This window comes from Aquarana catesbeiana, linkage group LG12 (genome assembly GCF_042186555.1).
Source record: "Aquarana catesbeiana isolate 2022-GZ linkage group LG12, ASM4218655v1, whole genome shotgun sequence".
Lineage (NCBI taxonomy): Eukaryota > Metazoa > Chordata > Amphibia > Anura > Ranidae > Aquarana > Aquarana catesbeiana.
The window spans coordinates 203,408,018-203,428,550 of NC_133335.1; the positions used below are offsets into that span (position 1 = coordinate 203,408,018).

Here is a 20,533-nt window from a genome sequence, read left to right on the forward strand (position 1 = left end):
AATGTAGCTACACTGTAGTGAAAATAGTAGACACAACATGCAATATTTATCCCATAATTAATTTGAGTTAAAGCTGAACTCTGGGCACAAAAACTTTCACTTAAATATATTCCCCAAAAGCCACAAAGGATATAAATCCTTTAATATTACCTTGTAAAAGTAGCAGTGACATCATCACTATGTAGAGAGCAGAGCTGTGGGAGGGACCCAGCAGACTCCACCCACTGCAGGCTGCCTGAATAAAACTGCAGGAGGGGTGGAGACAAGACCAGTCACCTTGCACAAAGAAAGAGAACAGCAGTGACTGGTCTTTATTACAGGAAGCTCCTGCACAGAGTCAAGGTTTTACTCTGGATTATTGCAAAGATCTGGAAGAAAAACACAAAGCACACCAAGATTGAATTTGAATACACATGACATAATTTAGACAATATTTGCTTGTCCTGGAGTTCAGCTTTAAAATGACCTGGACAATTACAGTTCCTCAGCCTTTGAAAAGAAGCCTTCTGTCTTTCCACAGTGACCCACACCCACCACCGCCACCCAATCAGCACAACTCAGAGAACGTAGCAGATGACAACATGGAGTCACCCATGTCATATGTAGCTTTGTCATTATGTGGAGGCCTTGCAGACTCCTGGAACATTCCTGAAGGTATGTAGACAATGATAAAGTCACAGTAGCTGTAAAGCAGGGTGTTTTGATGAGTATTATATGAGGATTGTTGGGGGAGATGGTAAGACTTTATGTCACATAACCTTTTGTGATTTTTGGCTTACTTAACCACTTAAAGTGGTGTTCAGCCCAAAAAAAAAAAAAAAAAGTAAAAGCCAGCAGCTACACATACTGCAGCTGCTGGCTTTTAACAATAGGACACTTACCTGTCCTGGAGTCCCGTGATGTCGGCACCGCAGCTGATGTTTCCATCAGCTGTCGGGTGCTGCCGCTGCCATTACGGGTAAGGGAACCCTGCAGTGTAGCCTTACGGCTTCACGATGGGAACCCTACTGCGCATGCGTGAGGCCCCACTCCTCTCTCCTACTGGCCCGGCGACAGGGAGAGGAGGAGGGAGCCCTGGGGTCATGTCACGGACCGCGGCCGGACTTTTGGAAGTGGGAACAGGATACCTGTCAAAGACAGGTATCCTGTCCCCCCTCCCCCCTAAAAGGTGTCAATTGTGGCACCGGAGGGGGAGATGAGACAAATGAGCGGAAGTTCCACTTTTGGGTGGAAATCCGCTTTAAAGACCGGAAGGATTTGCCCCCTTAATGACCAGGCCATTTTTTGGGATACGCCACTGCGTCGCTTTAAATGACAATTGTGTGGTACTGCGACGTTGTACCCAAACAAAATTGATGTCCTTTTTTTCCTACAAATAGAGCTTTCTTTTTGTGGTATTTGATCACCTCTGTCGTTTTTATTTTATGCGCTATAAACAAAAAAAGAGCGACAATTTTGAAAAAAACAATATTTTTTACTTTTTGCTATACAAAATATCCCAAACATTTTTTGAAAAAAAAAAACTAATTTCTTCATCAGTTTAGGCCAATATGTATTCTTCTACATGTTTTTGGTTAAAAAAAAAAGGCAATAAGCATTGATCATTGACAGTATATTGATTGGTTTGCGCAAATGTTATAGCGTCTACAAAATAGGGGATTTATGGCATTTTTATTATCTATTTATTTTTACTAGTAATGGCGGCGACGATCTGCGATTTTTAGCGGGACTGCGACATTGCAGCGAACAGATCAGACACTTTTGACACATTTTTGGGACCATTGACATTTATACAGGAATCGATGCTATAAAAATGCACTGATTACTGTGTAAATGTCACTGCCAGGGAAGGGGTTAACACTCAGGGGCGATCAAGGGGTTAAATGTGTTACCTGGGAGGTATTTCTAAATGTGGGGGATGGGACTGACTGGAGGAGGAGAGAGATCGCTGTTCCTTATCACTAGGAACATCAGATCTGTCTCTCCTCCCCTGTCAGAACGGGGATCTGTCTGCTTACATTGACAGATCCCCGTTCTGGCTCTCTGTGGAGTGATCATTGCGTATCGGCTCCGGCGTTGGGCGCCCACTATTGCTCTTAAAGTGCCCAACGTACACCTACGGCGATTCACCCAGGAGAGCCTACCTGCCTTAATCGGTTAAAGTGTTTGTTAACCCCCCCAAAAAAAAAAATATTGATCCTGTTTCTTTAAAGCATGTTGTACAGCACAGTGCTTGTGCTGTGTAATTTCGCCCCCTGTATCACCTGGAATACCTGACTGATCCTGCCAGTTTCTGCCCTCCCCGCTGTACGCTAAGTCCGATATATAAGTGCCCTGACACCACTGCCAGGGTATGTGCCTCCATCAGCCGCAGCCCTACACTCTCTGTGTCTGTGTCTCCTCTGTCCTCCTCCCCCCTCCCCTCCCTGCTTGTCAGCTCCTAGATCTCCCCCTCCTGCTCTAAAAAAAACAGTGGTTTTCTTCTATAGTTCCGTCTATTATATAATATTGAGCTCCCCAGTAGATGTTCTATTTTAAAATATGCGGTATAATAGCTTACTTTAGAGCGCCGTTCGGCACTCACGTGACTGCCCACCAGTCTCCTCCCTTCCTCTCCTTATCTCGGCTGACGTCAGCTGGGGTTTCCCAGCACCTCCTTCTGCAGCTATCAGATCGGGACAGGAGACCGGCGGGCAGTCAGCCAAACAGTGCCCTGAAGTGCCTAAGTAAGTATTATACCGCATATTTTTAAAAATAACATCCACTGGGGACCTTAGTGCTATATATCAGAGGGAACTATAGAAGAATTTATTTTACCTTAACAAACACTTTAAGTAGTTTGATTACTTAAAGTGTATATCTAGTCAAACATATTTTTTACTAGGGCTAGAACCCGTCAGGTTTTTATTGCTGTGAACGTTGTGCTGGGGAGACTTACCCTTTTTATATGTACTGGATAACAGGGAAAATTTCCTGCAACAAAATAAAGTCTGCAGTTGTCTTTAAAACATGAGGTGAGGGAAAATCAGTCAAAGGGGATACATTTTCCAGAGATATTTGTCCTCACTTCCTGTTGTATCTTGTAAACTAGCAGTGAGGGAAATCTTCCTCATGGAATACAAATACAAACAGACAAAAACAGTCAAGGGGTTGTATCCCTTCCTTAAGCTATACCAGGGGGCTAAAAACTTTTGAAACAAAGGGCCTTGTTTAGTGCTTCAGACCTCGAAAGGGCCGGTCTGTGGCCATTGGGAGTAGAAAATACCCCAGCGCCAGTGGGTCTAAGTAATAGCTCAGGCTTGGAGGTCAGTGGAAGTAAAAACATACCTGCCTGTGGTCAGTAGGAGCAAGAATAGTACTCCATTGTTAGTGTCAGTGGGAGGGATGGTGATCCATCTTTTATATCAGTGGAAGGAATAGTGCCCCATCATTGGTGCCAGTAAAAGGAATAGTGCCCCATCATTGGTATCAGTGGAAGGAATAGTGCCCCATCACCGGTCTCGTGGGAAGGAATAGTGCCCTATCATTTGTATCAGTGGAAGGAATAGTGCCTCATTGTTGGTGTAGGTGGAAGGAAAAGGGCCCTATCATTGGGATCACTGGATAGAATAGTGCCCCATCGTTGGTGTCAGTGGGAGGGATGGTGTTCCAACGTTTATATCAGTGGGAGGAATTATGCCTCGTCGTTGGTGTCAGTGGGAGGAATAGTGCCTCCTATCAGTGACAAAAATTAAGGGCCAAGGAAAAGACTAGCATAGGGCCACATCTGGCCCACATACTGTAGTTTTGAGATCACTGCTCTATAACTAAATAAAAAAAAAGGTTTTGGCTATAGATCAACATTAGATTACTCATACATGGTTAGAATATCTGAACAGTGGCTGCAATTTTTAAATTGAAGAATGTGGTATGCCCGGGTGCTGACAGGGCCAATCATGAGCTAATTTTGTTTGGTACATCGGGAACCGGCAGAAATTCGTACACTGTAAGGCCAGCTTAAACCAACAGACTTTGTTGATAAATGTGATGCATAGAAACTCACCCAAGCTCCACCGCAACATAGAAGGATAATAAGCTGAGTGTCGGTGCTCTGGCTGTTACGTTATGTTGATAAATCCATTGGCAAGGTTGGTTGGTTGTTGGCTGAATTGGGTAAGAGTATCTGATCTCTGTATGACATCTACATCCAGCTTTACATTTACACCGTGTTGTGTTTGCCTGCAGTCTAATTGTCTTCTCTCCACACACAGATCGGTTCCAGAAATACAAGATCTCTTATTCCGATTTCTGCAAAAACCCTTCACTGATAGACAACCCAAGACTGGTGCTTCAGATAAACAATAAGTGTGAACCATTTTATAACTTATTTCCTCCATTATTGTTTAGTGATTTCTTTAAAGTTTTAATAAATAAGCTTCCTTTCAGTTCCAGCTTGTGATATTTTTTTATTGTCAGTATATGTAGTTTCATTAGTAATGACTGATCATTCATTACCATACCTCGCCAAAGTCTTTATATTGGCAGAACAGTCCTGATTTCTAGACCGTTGAAAAAGCAGATCTCAGCTGAACCTGCATTGGTTGGTTCCTGGTAACATAGGACAAACCATGGTCATTATATCTGAGCATAGCCTATTCACGATAACCCAGAAATTCCCATATTATTAGATTGGTAGATGCTGGGAGTCATGGGCTCATTATCTGTTATAAAAAAACAAATACAAAAAAACTGCATTAACTATTTAATGTATCCAAGGACACCAAGCACCTTTGCAAATACAACCTATTACCACAATATCACTACAGGCCTAGACCAGTATAAACACTGTGTTGTCTGCATTCAGCCTTTCTGTACTGATCTGCAGGCTGAATTGTGCAGTAAACAGGGCTGCATGTCCCGAAACCAGAATAATGTATGCATTGAAATCTACCACAGCTGCCTGGGTTTGATCTCATGGGATAGGCAGGGCTTGCTTAAATAATGCAGGGGGTGCCTTCTTTCTGTCAGAAACCATGAAATCACACTGAGACAGAAGTACAGTTAATGTTTCATATTCCCATCGCACACGTTCCTGGTATAATCTCTAAAGGTCGGGTGCTGCAGCAACAACCAGCTGGATACTGGTTCATGTCACAATGTAGATACTTGCCAGCACACCAAGGACCAGAAGTACAGTTAAATCATACTTGTTTAATAATAAAAGTAAAAAGAACAAACGTAGTCAAAACATAGCCAAAGTTAAGTAACCGGAACGGACAGTCAGCCAAGCCAGAAAACAGGGATCAATGTAGTGGAACAGCAAGCAGGATCTGGAGCCAGAAGGGATGTCAGCAAAGCAAGTCTTTAAACAGGAACACAAGAGATGGGCTCTGTGATGTTGACCAAGGCGAAGGCAGAGCTCCTCTGGACTGGACGGCTTAAGTAGGCAGGACTGACGAGCAGGATATCATCAACAGCTGAGTAACTGTGGAGGGATAGGAGCTGGCAATTAGCCGACAGGTGAGCGGCCAGCTCAGAGAAGGAAGGGCTGAACCCAGCCCTGACACTTTCAGCAGTTTCTGATCTGTTCCCCATGGATTGCATAAGTGCAGTGCAGTACTGAAAACTTCATATATGACTTTTGATAATGAAGACATTGAATCAGACAAGAGGATACTATAGCATTCTACTGCTCATCAGTGCTTACTGCAGATAGGTAGTATGTTACATGCTGTTCCTGTATATATTAACAGAGCTAATGTGTTCCAAGGTATTTTAAAAGCGAATCAACAGAGCTTGAGAAGAGGGAAAGATTAGGAAGGACGTTCAAGCAAGTTCTAAAAATCTCTGAAAGTGCTAATGAGCACTTCCAGGTTGGAACCACTTCCATATCTACTGCTCTTAGTATTAACCCTAAATCACCTGATCCTTGATTAGGTGATCAACCATTGCATAGCGTCATCAAATCAGTACAGGATCAGCTTCCTTTGGTATTTTCAAACAGCTGCCAGGCTGGTAAACTTGCCTTGTAAAGAGCACATTTACTAAGGCACACTACGAAACGGGAAAGTAAAACTTGCATATGTAATAAACATGGCCTTTTTTTCATTTACAGATATAGCTACAACTATGGATAAGAACAGGATTTTTAAATGGTTAACAAAAAATGTGTCAGTTTCTCTTTAAAAATGATCTGTTAATGTATTCATGGCTTTTTGCCCCTTCTTTCTGTTAAGAACACCACAAAAAGTTCACTAATGTTTTTTCTTTTATACTACCCAAAGGTATTACAATTGGGCAACAGCTGCCCCTCTTGTGTTATGTATGCAAGCCTTCAACCAAGAACTGCCCCAGGTAATGTATAGCAGCAGTGGTGTATTTTGGTTTTGTGCTGCCCTAAGCAAGACTGAAATTGGGTGCCTCCCCCATCTAAATTTGTGCCACCCCAGCTGTGGTATACCGTTCTTGCCTATGATGAGGAAGCTGCAGCCGTTCACAGTGAACAGTTGTGGCTCATCAGACCCTGAGACATGATTTGTCAAAGTTCACATATGTGGTCAATGGGGTCAGTGGGACATAGGATGGGGTCAGCAGGGCAGAGGATGAGGTGGCACTGATGAAATATGCGGCACTGATAGTTAGTACTGATGGGGACTGATAGCCGGCACTGATGAGGAAGTACTTATTGGCAGCACTGATGGGCACTGATTGGTGGCACTGATTGGCACTGATTGGCAGCACTGATGGACACTGTTGGGGCTGCACTGATAATCAGAACACTGATGATCACTACCCTGATTATCAGTGTGGATGTCCTCTCTCCTCTTCTCACGTGGGTGACAGCATTAGGAAAGGAATGCCGATAATTGGCAAGTGTGTTTTCAAACTCCTTGTTTGCCTTGCAGTAGATAAGCCCCTGTATAGCAGGTCATATCAGGCTCATATTTCTATCATTCTTTTACTTATGCTTTTCCCTGCTGTCTGTAGGGGGTAATTGATCACCTGACTCAGCGGAGGATGCCTCCTCAAAGTCGGGGATGGTGGTTTTCTTGGAGAAGGAGAAGTTTGCCCAACCAACCGGTGAGTAAACAAAGGTACTCAAATTTGCACAGTAAAATCTATACACATTCTTAAAATGCTGCTGTTCTCCCAGCCACATCACATAGCTGGTCATATTTAGGACTTTATTTCTCACTAGATAAGACTCAGTCCAGGATTATTTTCCCTTGTTCTTCAGGCTTATATTAGTTTAAATTTTATCAAATGTCACCCTTCCTTTTCTTTTACTACTATTGCTGGACATACAGGGGTTGATTTACGAAAACTGGAGAGTGCAAAATCTGGTGCAACTCTGGATAGAAACCAATCAGCTTCCAGTTTCTTTTCTCAATGCCTAATTGAACAAGCTGAAGTTAGAAGCTGATTTGCTTCCATGCACAACTGCACCAGATTTTGTACACTTCAGTTTTAGTATATCAACCCCACGGGGACAGATCTAGTAAGACACAAGGTTAGAGAAGTGCAGGTTATAGATGTGCAAGTACTTGACTTAATATCTATAGCCAGAACTTTTTTTAAACTTCAGGTTAGAACCCCATGTGAGGCGTTGATTGTTGTCTGTGCCCCTGTTATGAAGAATCACCCTTTGTATTTGTCCTGGAGGCCACTGTAGGTGTGACCCTTAGTTAACATATGGGTGAATAATTCCACTCAGTTTGACCTACTGTATTACAGTTACCTCCACAGGAACATTCATCTTCATTCTTATCTAGTCAGTGCCTCAGATTTGCATCTTGCTTCAAGAGTGTGTCACTTTCCCTGACACAGGGCTATTCATAATGCAATCTTCCTTCAGTTAATGGGTCAGTGCACCCCAATGTATAACTTTGGAAGGTGGAATCAACCACTGGCTTCCCTTAAGCAGTATTAAACCTAAAAGCAAACATTTATTATATTGCAGCTTCCCAATTTTTTAGATATATTGGCTGCATTGGGTTTCTTTCTTAGGCTTTCTTTTTTCTGTTTTCATCTAGTGATCCAGCCAGTAAGTCTATTTTTCAAAAGAACAAGCTCTCTTGCACATGTATCAGTTACAAGGATGAGGAAAACCATTTACACATGTCAGGGGTGCTCTTATGTAACACCTTTATCCCAAAAGGAAATAGCAGGTGAATAAGGAAGTTGAGAAACTGAAACAGGGGTGTCATATTTTATATATATATATATATATATATATATATATATATATATATATATATATATATATATATATAAAATATATTTTTTTTATGTTGATTTGTCCTAGTTGTAAATCGTATGTAAAGCCAAATCATTTTTGAGATTTTGGATAAAGTGGTTAAGAAAGGTTAAGATCTTTGTTGTGTTATATATTTATTTTTGTCAATCCATGTCCTATCAGGGAATTTTCCCTGTACTTCCTGTTACAGAAACACAGCAGGAAGTAGGAAGAAATCTCTTCACAGCAAGAAGAACTGGTGTCCTCATTTGAAAATGTTCCCTCTATTCATATTCCTGATTCTGTGACAGCTCTAACATTTTGCATTTTCTATCACTTCATGTTTTAGAGACAATGGTCAACAGGACAAATAGTGAGTGTGAATCTGTCCAGTGGGGACACAGACAGCAATAAAAACCTGACAGGGGTTTTAACATTTCCTCACTCTATCCAAAACTAAAGAAATGTTTTGACTTTAAATACCCTTTAATGTTTATTCATACATCACTATGCACATCCTTACAGTTCTACCTATCTCGCTCTTCCCACACGCTCTTTCCATCACTCTGCTCCTCGTGCAGCCAGTATCCATTCCTAAGGAGCATGTGGAACAAAACGAAGATCATGACCTCAATAGGTTAGTTTTAATGGTTATTTACTCCCGATCCCTGGTCTACTTTATCCACTGGATCAGTCTCCTTCTCTTCTTTCCCTGAATTTCCTCTAGTTAGCATTTTTAATACTTCAATATGGATCCTTTTGTTTACTCAGGTCAGAGGAGAATGTGGAAGCAACAGAACCCTCAGCAGTTCCAGAACAACCCTGTCCATATCGGAAATCCCTACGTCTGACATCTGAGCAGATAGTAAGAGAGAGATTTGTGGCTGTCCAATTATGTATGCTTTTTCTGAAGTCCAAGAACTCTTTTATTGGCTATTATTTGCAGGAGAGGAGTAGGGATGATGTGACAGCAGGCAGTAAGTACAGGAGAGGAGTGCAGAAGGTATGACAGCTGGCAGTATGAGTGGGAGTGGAATCAGGAGGGTATGAGAGTGGTTGTATGTGTTGGAGAGGAGTGGGAAGGGTATGACAGTGGGCAGTATATTCAGGAGTGAAATGGGGAGGGTATGACAGTGGGCAGTATATGCAGAAATGGAATGGGGAGGGTATGACAGTGGGAAGTGGGTGCAGCAGAAGAGTGCAGAAGTTATGACAGCAGGCAGCATGTGTGGGAGTGGAATGGGGAGGGTAAGACAATGGGCAGTATGTCTTGTGGAGGAATAGGGAGGGTATGACATTTGGTAGTATGTGTTGAAAAGGAATGGGGAGGATATGACAGTTGGCAATATGTGTTGGAGAGGATTGGGGATGGTATGACATTGGGCAGTATGTGTTGGGGAGGAATAGGGAGGGTATGACAGTCAGCAGTATGTGTGGGAGGGAATGACTGTGGACAGTAGATACAGGAGAGGAGCGCAGAAGGTATAACAGCAGGCAGCATGTGCAGGAGAGAAATGGGGAGGGTATGACAGTGGGTGCAGGAGAGGAGAGGGGAGGGTATGATAAGAGGCAGTTTGTGCAGATGCATAGGATTATGGGCACATCAAAGCAAGGGCTGTGGTGTGAATGGGCCCTTAAAAGTAAAACATGATCAAAAACTTTCTTGGACAACACAAGGTAGGTTTAGCACCTCAGTCAAGATTGTATTGTTGTCTGTGCTCCTGTAGGGGCATTGTCCTTAATACTTCTCCTGGTGACTGGATATTTCTCCACTGGGGGCACAGACAGCAATAAAAGTAGTTTTGAATGAACATGGAGGGGTTGTAATATCTGCTTGTTCATAGTGGTCACCAGTATAAAAGAAATCTTCCAGATAGGGAAACGGCAATAAAACCTAAAAAAGGTTGAAACCCTTCTCAACTCTGTCCAAATGGACAAAAAAAAGCTGGGGCTTTACTTTAACCAATTGCAACTATCCAAATTAATCATTTGCAGATACGATTAGAGTTAACCTAAATCTAGTTGCTACAAGTTCTATATAATCTCTAAACCCTGCTCATTGGATAAATGCAGTGTTGTCAACTGTCAGTATTTTTACTGGCAGCCAGTAAAAAATGGGCACTTTTCTCCTGCCAGTAAATGCCAGTGACAGGAAAAGGTTGCCAGTAAAAAATATGGCTGTGAAGCTTGGCCTGGCCAAGACCATTTGAGTGCCTTCTACAGTGTGTCCGGGCAGTGCTGGCGGGGGGGGGGTCTTGTGGAAGCAGTGCCTAAGCATTTCATGTGATGTCATAGTGCAAGGGAGCCGAGCGACCAGAACTTTGTGTGAGCAAGGCAAGCTGGGAGCGGGACTGACAGTGCTCTTTAGACTGGAGTGGGCTGAAGGGATCATCTGGCGTGGAGAGAGACTGTCACTCAGGAGGGGACGTGTCATGTCGGTAAGGTGTCATCATCATCTGTGCTGCTGCACACTGCTGTCAGTGTCACTGTGAGAGTCAATTTCATGTGTGTGTGCCGACCATTCTAATTTCTTGTCCTCCTGAGTCCTGTCCCTGAGCTACTTACTTACTAATAAATCTATCGCATTTACTATCGTAAATAAAATAAGAAATATTTTTTTGCCTTAATATGTACCATAAATCACATTGCTAATTGCATATTGTACTTGTTTGTAGCCTAAATACTAAAATGTGCGCTTAAAACTGTAATTTTGTAACTTTTGGAAATGCCAGTAAAAACTTGGCTGTGCCAGTAAATGTTGGTTGTTGTGTCAGTAAATTTAAATCTTGTAGGTTGGCAACTCTGGATAAATGTCCTCTGTAGCAGTCAGCAAGTTTGCTTCCTCTCCTGTGATAACCGGATTACTTATCTCCATACAGAGAAGTCTAAACTTACACAGTGGAGCAAATGATGTTGTGTTCAGCGTCTGCACCAAATTTCAAGGCACATGCCGCACTCGAGCGCAGATCTACCTGTGGGATAGTACAGACCACATTATTGTGAGCGACATCGATGGAACAGTGACCAGGTCAGATTTTTCTCATGGTCGTTTTTTACATCAAAATAAGGTTGCACAACATTGCTTCTAGTGGACCGTTCACAATTTATTTTAGCCTAAAGCCCAACAGACATAGGAAATCACAAAACTAAGCATCTAGCTACAAAATGAATATCATGTGTATGTGCATGTACTTTAACACTTCTTTGCCCAACAGACAAAAATGTTAACCTGTGTGCGTAGCTCCCTACCAGGCATGCTCAATTGTTGGTAGGGATGGGCCGAACACCCCCCAGTTCGGTTCGCAGCAGAACATGCGAACAGGCAAAAAATCTGTTTGAACACGCGAACACCGTTAAAGTCTATGGGACATGAACATGAATAATCAAAAGTGCTAATTTTAAGGGTTAATATGCAAGTTATTGTCATAAAAAGTGTTTGGGGACCTGGGTCCTGCCCCAGGGGACATGTATCAATGCAAAAAAAAAGTTTTTAAAATGGTCGTTTTTTTCAGGAGCAGTCATTTTAATAATGCTTAAAGTGAAACAGTAAAAGTGAACTATTCCTTTAAATTTCGTACCTGGGGGGTGTCTATAGTATGCCTGTAAAGTGACGCGTGTTTCCCATGTTTAGAACAGTCCCTGCACCAAATGTCATTTTTAAAGGAAAAAATCTCATTTAAAACTGCTTGCGGGTTTAATGTCATGTCGGGTCATGGCAATATGGATGAAAATCAGTGAGACAAACGGCATGGGTACCCCCCAGTCCATTACCAGTCCCTTTGGGTCTTGTATGGATATTAAGGGGAACCCCGCACCCAAATTAAAATAAGGAAAGGTGTGGGGCCACCAGGCCCTATATACTCTGAACAGCAGTATACAGGCGGTGCAAACAAGACAGGGACTGTAGGTTTGTTGTTAAGTAGAATCTGTTTGTAATTTTGAACATTTTTAACGTGTTTAGCTCCAGCCAAAAAATCTTTTCTAAGCTTTTTGGAAAACATAGGGAAGGGTTATCACCCCTGTGACATTTGTTTTGCTGTCTTTCCTCCTCTTCAGAAGATTTCACCTCACTTTTTTGTCCCAATGAAAAATGTTTTTTGAAAATTTGGGTTTTTTTGTGGAACAAGGATTGGAAAGCATCAGTGGAAAGGAGAACTTGTTTTCCCATATTAACTCTTACAGGAGAGAATTTCCCTTCCTAGGGGTAGATTTCATCTCACTTCCTGTTGTCTCCTTCCGTTTGCAAGTAGGAGTCGTTTGTAAGTTAGATGTTTGAAAGTAGGGTCCTGCCCTATATACTCAGCAGAAATTTGGGCCTTAGGTGTTGCTGTGGCCACAACACTGTAAGCCCTCACAGGGCCCTGCTGTGAAATATTAGATCAAGAATTGTAATTACATGCCCCTGTTGAACAGGAGCTGAAAAATTAGGCCTTAGGCACTGGTGCTGGTGCCACAACACTGCAACCCCTCACAGACACTCTAGTTGGAACGCAGGAACGAGCCCTGCTGCAAATTATTGCTTCAAAAATTGTAATTACACGCCCCTGTTAGACAGGGGCAGAAAAATTGGGCCTTAGGCACTGGTGCTGGTGCCACAACACTGCAACCCCTCACAGACACTCTAGTTGGAACGCAGGAACGAGCCCTGCTGCAAAGTATTGCATCAAAAATTGTAATTACACGCCCCTGTTAGACAGGGGCAGAAAAATTGGGCCTTAGGCACTGGTGCTGGTGCCACAACACTGCAACCCCTCACAGACACTCTAGTTGGAACGCAGGAACGAGCCCTGCTGCAAAGTATTGCATCAAAAATTGTAATTACACGCCCCTGTTAGACAGGGGCAGAAAAATTGGGCCCTAGGCACTGGTGCTGGTGCCACAACACTGCAACCCCTCACAGACACTCTAGTTGGAATGCAGGAACGAGCCCTGCTGCAAAGTATTACATCAAAAATTGTAATTACACGCCCCTGTTAAACAGGGGCTGAAAAATTGTGCCTTAGGCACTGGTGGTGGCGCCCAGAACCAAAAATGTTCTTACAAGCTATCAGCGTGATGATTGAGGAGGAAGAGGATAATTACTCAGGGATAGTCACTCAGCATCAGCATAGGCAGTCTTTGAAGGGATCTGAGATTTCAAAAAAAATTATTCGGTTACATCAGCATCAGGTGCTTGGTAGCTGGTGGTGATCCAAGACTCATTCATTTTTATGAAGGTCAGCCGATCGACCGAGTCGGTGGACAGACGCACCCTGTGATCGGTTACCACGCCTCCAGCAGCACTGAATGTGCGTTCCGAAAGAACGCTGGATGCAGGACAGGCCAGTAGCTCAATTGCATACTGTGCAAGCTCTGGCCAGTGATCCATCCTCAAGACCCAGTAACCCAGAGGATTTTCGGTGGGAAAGGTGTCCAAGTCTGATCTTGCCCCTAGGTATTCCTGCACCATGTAAAACAGACGCTGGCGATGGTTGCTGGAACCGATCATACCTTGGGGCTGCGGACCAAAAAATTGTCTGAACGCATCGGTCAGACGGCCACCTTCTCCACCGCTCCTTCTTTGACTGACCGAAGCCTCAGCAACACGTTGTCCAGAAACAGGAGTTTGTAACCTCCCAGTCTCTGGGAACGCGTTGCACAGACCTTTCTGCAAGGCCTCCCGAAGATGTTTCATCCTCTGCTCCCTCTGCAATGGCAAGATAAGGTCCGCAACCTTACCCTTGTAACGTGGATCAAGGAGGGTTGCCAGCCAGTATTGGTCCTTCTCCTTGATACCACGAATACGAGGATCCTTACGCAGGCTTTGCAGGATCAGGGAGGCCATGCAGCGTAGGTTTGCTGAGGCATTCGGTCCGGAGTCCTCTGGGTCACTAAGAACGACATGGTCCGCAGCCACCTCCTCCCAGCCACGTACAAGTCCATGTGTTTCTTGGGACTGATCCCTTAAAGACTGCTGCTGATGCTGAGTGCCAGGCTCCACCTCCATACTGACACAATCTTCCTCCTCCTCCTCTTCCTCCTCGTCCTCTTCCTGTGTGATCGGCGGGCACGCAGGAACACTGTCTGGATAAAGGGGGCCTTGAGAGCTAAGGAAGTCCTCCTCTTCCTGCCTCTGTTCTGCCTCAAGTGCCCTGTTCATTATTCCACGCAGCGTGTGCTCCAACAGGTGGACAAGGGGGACAGTGTCACTGATGCATGCACTGTCACTGCTCACCATCCTCGTGGCCTCCTCGAATGGTGACAGGACAGTGCATGCATCCCTGATCATGGCCCACTGGCGTGGGGAAAAAAAACCAAGCTCCCCTGACCCTGTCCTGGTGCCATAGTCGCACAGGTACTCATTGATGGCCCTCTGCTGCGTGTGCAGCCGCTGCAGCATGGCCAACGTTGAGTTCCACCTGGTGGGCATGTCACAGATTAGGCGGTTCTTGGGCAGGTTAAACTCCTTTTGGAGGTCCGTCAGCCGAGCACTGGCATTATATGACCGGCGGAAATGCACACAGACTTTCCTGGCCTGCCTCAGGACATCCTGTAAGCCCGGGTACCTGCCCAAGAACCGCTGCACCACCAAGTTAAGGACGTGAGCCAAACAGGGCACATGGGTCATTTGTCCCTGTCGGAGGGCAGAGAGGAGGTTGGTGCCATTGTCGCAAACCACCATTCCTGCCTTAAGTTGGCGTGGCGTCAACCACCTCTGAACCTGCCCCTGCAGAGCTGACAGAACCTCTGCCCCAGTGTGGCTCCTGTCCCCCAAGCACACCAGCTCAAGCACCGCATGGCATCTTTTGGCCTGCGTACTTGCGTAGCCCCTTGAACGCCTACGGAGCACCGCTGGTTCCGAGGAAGAGGCCATGGAGGAAGAAGAAGAGGAGGGGGTGGAGGAGAGAGGTGTGTCACAATCAGCATTTTGGAGGCGTGGTGGCAGAACAACCTCCAACACTACTGCACCTTGTCCTGCATCCTTCCCAGCTGCCAGCAGAGTCACCCAATGCGCCGTGAAACTTAGGTAACGTCCCTGTCCATGCCTGCTGGACCATGAGTCAGCGGTAATATGCACCTTACCGCTGACCGCCCTGTCCAGCGAGGCATGGACATTGCCTTCCACATGCCGGTAGAGAGCCGGAATCGCCTTCCGTGAGAAAAAGTGGCGTTTGGGTACCTGCCACTGAGGAACCGCACATTCCACAAACTCACGGAAGGGGGCAGAGTCTACCAACTGAAAAGGCAGCAGTTGAAGTGCTAGCAATTTTGCCAAGCTAGCATTCAACCGCTGGGCATGTGGATGGCTGGGAGCAAACTTCTTTCGGCGGTGCAGCAGCTGGGGCAGGGAAATTTGCCTGGTACAATCTGACGTCGGTGTACCAAAAGCAGATTGCCCACAAGTACTTGGCTGTGACACACCTAATTCTACACCTTCATTCCTCTCACTGCAGGTCTCAGAGAGGACTGAAGGTCTAGTGGGGTTGGAAATCTCAGCTGATGAGGAGCAAGGAGAGATCCTCTTTGTTCTTTGGTGTGGGTCTTTTAGATACGCTTGCCAACGAACTGCATGGCAGGTCAACATATGTCTGGTCAAGCATGTGGTACCCAAGCGGGAGATATTTTGGCCACGCGAGATACGCTTGAGACATATGTTGCAAATAGCAGCGGTGCGATCTGATGCACTCGTCTCAAAAAAGGCCCACACCAAAGAACTTTTTGAATAACGCGCAGAGACTGCAGCGCCCTGCACATGTGGAGCTTTGGGGTGTGATGCAGTCAATGTGCTGCCCTTAGGCTGGCCCCTGGAGGGCATCCTGCCTCGTTGGTGATGTGCTGCCGCCTCCTCCTCCTCCTCCTCCTCCTCCTCCTCCTCCTCCTCTCTCCTATCAGGCACCCACGTTGAGTCAGTGACCTCATCATCCCCTCCCTCCTCATCACTGGAGCAAACCTGGCAGTATGCTGCAGCAGGGGGAGCATGACTGCCAGATTGCTGTCCTTCTTGGGCACCCCCTCTGTCCGCGCTCATGTTACTGCCTTCATCGAGCTCAGTATCGTCATCAGAGCCTTCCAAACGCTGGGCATCCTCCTGGAGCATGTACCCAACACTGTGGTCAAACAGTTCGAGGGAATCCTCATGAGGACATGGTGGAGCTAGGGAAGGAGTCACTGATGACATTGAGCTGAGGGAAGAGGCCGCTGCTTTGCCAGACAAAGCACCCTGGGCATGGGTGAGAGAGGATGAGGAGGATGAGGACGGCTTGGTCATCCACTCGACCAAGTCTTCCGCATGTTGCGGCTCAACATGGCCAGCTGCCGAAAAAAAGGCCAAGCGTGTCCCATGGCCACGTGCTGATGAGGATGCACCGTCTCCACGACCAGCACTAGACACAGAGCCTGCTTGCCCTCTCTTATTGGCTTGTGACTGTCTGCCTCTCCTTCTTGGCCTTCCAGACATACTAATGGCCTGTAGCTGCACTAAGCTGGGATAGAACACCTGTAATTTTCTTCAAGTAGCTTTATATACTGTAACCAGACCAGCCTGCCTGTCAGTAGGAAGATAACAGGAACGGATCTAGCTGAACACTGTGAGCAGGACGCACTGTACTAAATGTAAATAGTCTAGCTGCCTGACCGTGGTACTAATAGGATCAAATAGAACACCTGTAATTTTCTTCAGGTAGCTTTATATACTGTAACCAGACAAGCCTGCCTGTCAGTAGGAAGATAACAGGAACGGATCTAGCTGTACACTGTGAGCAGGACGCACTGTACTAAATGTAAATAGTCTAGCTGCCTGACCGTGGTACTAATAGGATCAAATAGAACACCTGTAATTTTCTTCAGGTAGCTTTATATACTGTAACCAGACAAGCCTGCCTGTCAGTAGGAAGATAACAGGAACGGATCTAGCTGAACACTGTGAGCAGGACGCACTGTACTAAATGTAAATAGTCTAGCTGCCTGACCGTGGTACTAATAGGATCAAATAGAACACCTGTAATTTTCTTCAGGTAGCTTTATATACTGTAACCAGACAAGCCTGCCGGTCAGTAGGAATTTAACAGGAACGGATCTAGCTGAACACTGTGAGCAGGACGCACTGCACTAAATGTAAATAGCAGGAACGGATCTAGCTGAACACTGTGAGCAGGACGCACTGCACTAAATGTAAATAGTCTAGAAGATAACAGGAACGGATCTAGCTGAACACTGTGAGCAGGACGCACTGCATTAAATGTAAATAGTCTAGATAGAAGATAACAGGAACGGATCTAGCTAAACTGAATACAGTGTATATATATATATGCAACACCTGGGATGCATATATATACACAATACACTGTAAGTGCAGCTAACTGACTGACTGTTCTGCCTAATCTATCTAACTCAAATCAAATGACACTGTCTCTCTCTCTCTCTATCTCTCAGCACACCGGAACACACACTACACAGGGCCGCCGTGCAGGCGGCCTTATATAGTGTGGGGTGTGTACTAAATGCCCTGAGCCGTAATTGGCCAAAGCCACCCTGGCTTTGGCCAATTACAGCTCTCTCTACTGACAGCGCTGTGATTGGCCAAGCATGCGGGTCATAGTGCATGCTTGGCCAATCATCAGCCAGCAATGCACTGCGATGCCGCAGTGAATTATGGGCCGTGACGCGCCACACGAATTTAGCGCGAACGGCCCATAACGTTCGCAATTCGGCGAACGATCGAACAGCCGATGTTCGAGTCGAACATGGGTTCGACTCGAACACGAAGCTCATCCCTACTCATAAAAGTCATTGACAAAAATGGCCTGGGATTCCCCCACAGTGCATTACCAGGCCCTTTGGGTCTGGTATGAATATTAAGGGGAACCCCAAACCAAAATTTAAAAAAAAAATGTGTGGGGGGGGGGGGGTCCCCCCAAATTCCATACCAGGCCCTTCAGGTCTGGTATGGATATTAAGGGGAACACCGTGCCAAAATTTTTTTTAAAAATGGCGTGAGGGTCCCCCTCAAAATCCATACCAGACCCTTATCCGAGCATGCAACCTGGCAGGCCGCAGGAAAAGAGGGGGGACAAAGAGATAGCCCCCCCCGAACCGTACCAGGCCACATGCCCTCAACATGGGAAGGATGTCCCCGTGTTGATGGGGACAAGGGCCTCATCCCCACAACCCTTGCCTGGTGTTTGTGGGGGTATGCGGGCAGGGGGCTTATCGGAATCTGGAAGCCCCCTATAACAAGGGGACCCCCAGATCCCAGCCCCCTGTGTGAAATGGTAATGGGGTACAAATGTACCCTTACGATTTCACAAAAAAAGTGTCAAAAATGTTAAAAAAGACAAGAGACGGTCTTTGACAATTCCTTTATTAATGTCTTCTTCTTTCCCCGCTTCTTCTTCCATCTACTTCTGGTTTTCATTCGGTTTTATTCCTCCATCTTGTTCTTCCCCCGCTTCTTCCTCTGCTTCTTCCTCCGATCCTCTGCTTCTTCCTTCGGTTTTCTTGTCCACATCTTCCTCCAGCTTCTTCTTCCCCGCTTCGTTCTTCGGACGATCCGCATCCATGAGATGTTCCCGCTGTGTGAGGCTTCTGTTCTTCTGACAGTTCTTCTATAACTGAGGGCGGGGCCACCCGGTGACCCCACCCCCCTCTGACGCACGGGGACTACCTTATGGCTTTCCCTGTGGTTTCAGAGGGGGGCGGGGTAACCCGTTAAGTAAATGGGTGACCCTGCTCCCCTCTGACATCACGGGGAAAGCCATAGGGAAGTCATCGTGAAGTCCCCATGTGTCAGAGGGGGGCGGGGTCACTGGGTGGCCCCGCCCTCAGTTATATAAGAACTGTAAGAAGAACAGAAGCGTCACACTGCGGGAACCTCCCATGGATGCAGATCGTCCGGAGAACAAAGCGGAGAAGAAGAAGCCGGAGGAGGATGCGGCCGAGAAGACCGACGGAAGAAGCAGAGGATCGGAGGAAGAAGAGGAAGAAGCAAAGGAAGAAGCAGGGGAAGAACAAGATGGAGGAAGAAAACTGAATGAAGACCAGAAGAAGATGGAAGAAAAAGCTGGGAAAGAAGAAGATATTAATAAAGGAATTGTCAAAAACCGTCTCTTGTCTTTTTTTAACATTTTTGACACTTTTTTGTGAAATGGTAAAGGTACATTTGTACCTCATTACCATTTCACACAGGGGGGGCTGGGATCTGGGGGTCCCCTTGTTAAAGGGGGCTTTCAGATTCCGATAAGCCCCCCGCCCGCATACCCCCACAACCACTGAGCAAGGGTTGTGGGGATGAGGCCTTTGTCCCCATCAACATAGGGACATCCTCCCCATGTTGAGGGCATGTGGCCTGGTACGGTTCAGGGGGGCGCTCTCTCGTCCCCCCTCCCCTCTTTTCCTGCGGCCTGCCAGGTTGCGTGCTTGGATAAGGGTCTGGTATGGGTTTTTAGGGGGACCCCTAGACTTTTAAAGGGTGTACCGCGTCTTTTGAATTTGCCGCGAACACCCCAAATTGTTCGCTAACAGCCAGTGTTCGAGTCGAACTCATGTTTGACCCGAACAGACAGCCCATCCCTAATTGTTGGCCATTTTGCTTGTTGGAAGAAGTTCGAGTTGTCTGCGTTTTACATGCTTTTATGTCATCTACCCATATGAGTGTAGTTTTTTTATCTATTAAATTGACTTTGTTATACAATATTACACTATGTGCAGTATCCTTTTATTTCATGCCCCTGGCTTGTGGATTCTAACATTGTGCGGAGTCTGGATTATAGTGAGCCTGTATCTGTTACTGAGACTTTAGTACACCATATTGGTTTGCCATCTGGAGATTGAGGGGGGGGGGGAGTGCTTAACAACCTGGAATGCTGGCTTTGTTATTGTAAATGAACCGCATTCAGACCACTCTTATATGGGGGCTCACACATGTGCCAGTAAGCGCAGGATGAGTTTGGTTGGTGACAACTTACCTATCCTGTGATTTCCAATTTCCATTACGACATGTGGGACTTTTTATCCAGATTAACCATCTTGCAACCCTCCTAGCAGCCGCTAGCTATAATCACAAGAGAATCCAGCAGGCTGGTTGTACCCAAGTTGTTTGATCAATCAACTTTGTACATTCAGCCTGCCCATTAACTGTTTGAATCTGAGCTGGTTGAAACGGTATATGGCTGGCCTAACTCACATTCATACAAAAATTTAAGGGTGGAGTTTCTGGGTCAGCCACCCTGGAGGCAAGGGACAGTGTAAACCTGGCCATACATGGACTGAAATTCAACTGGTGCAGCAGGGACCAGCTGAGATTCGATCCATGTATGGGCAGGCTGATTGTACCTAAGTCGA

General features: G+C 45.7%; 1 protein-coding gene across 4 annotated transcripts in view; it reads left to right on the plus strand.

Annotated features, from left to right (window-relative positions):
- Nucleotides 1-20,533, plus strand: part of LOC141113431 (phosphatidate phosphatase LPIN3-like) — a 166,282-nt gene that overhangs the window by 116,178 nt on the left and 29,571 nt on the right. For all 4 annotated transcript variants that reach the window (XM_073606517.1, XM_073606518.1, XM_073606520.1 and 1 more), the window contains exons 9-15: nucleotides 521-654; nucleotides 4,251-4,344; nucleotides 6,264-6,333; nucleotides 6,967-7,059; nucleotides 8,797-8,852; nucleotides 8,987-9,080; nucleotides 11,095-11,243. In XM_073606517.1, coding sequence (XP_073462618.1) covers nucleotides 521-654; nucleotides 4,251-4,344; nucleotides 6,264-6,333; nucleotides 6,967-7,059; nucleotides 8,797-8,852; nucleotides 8,987-9,080; nucleotides 11,095-11,243 — 690 coding nt within the window. The remainder of the gene's footprint in view (nucleotides 1-520; nucleotides 655-4,250; nucleotides 4,345-6,263; nucleotides 6,334-6,966; nucleotides 7,060-8,796; nucleotides 8,853-8,986; nucleotides 9,081-11,094; nucleotides 11,244-20,533) is intronic.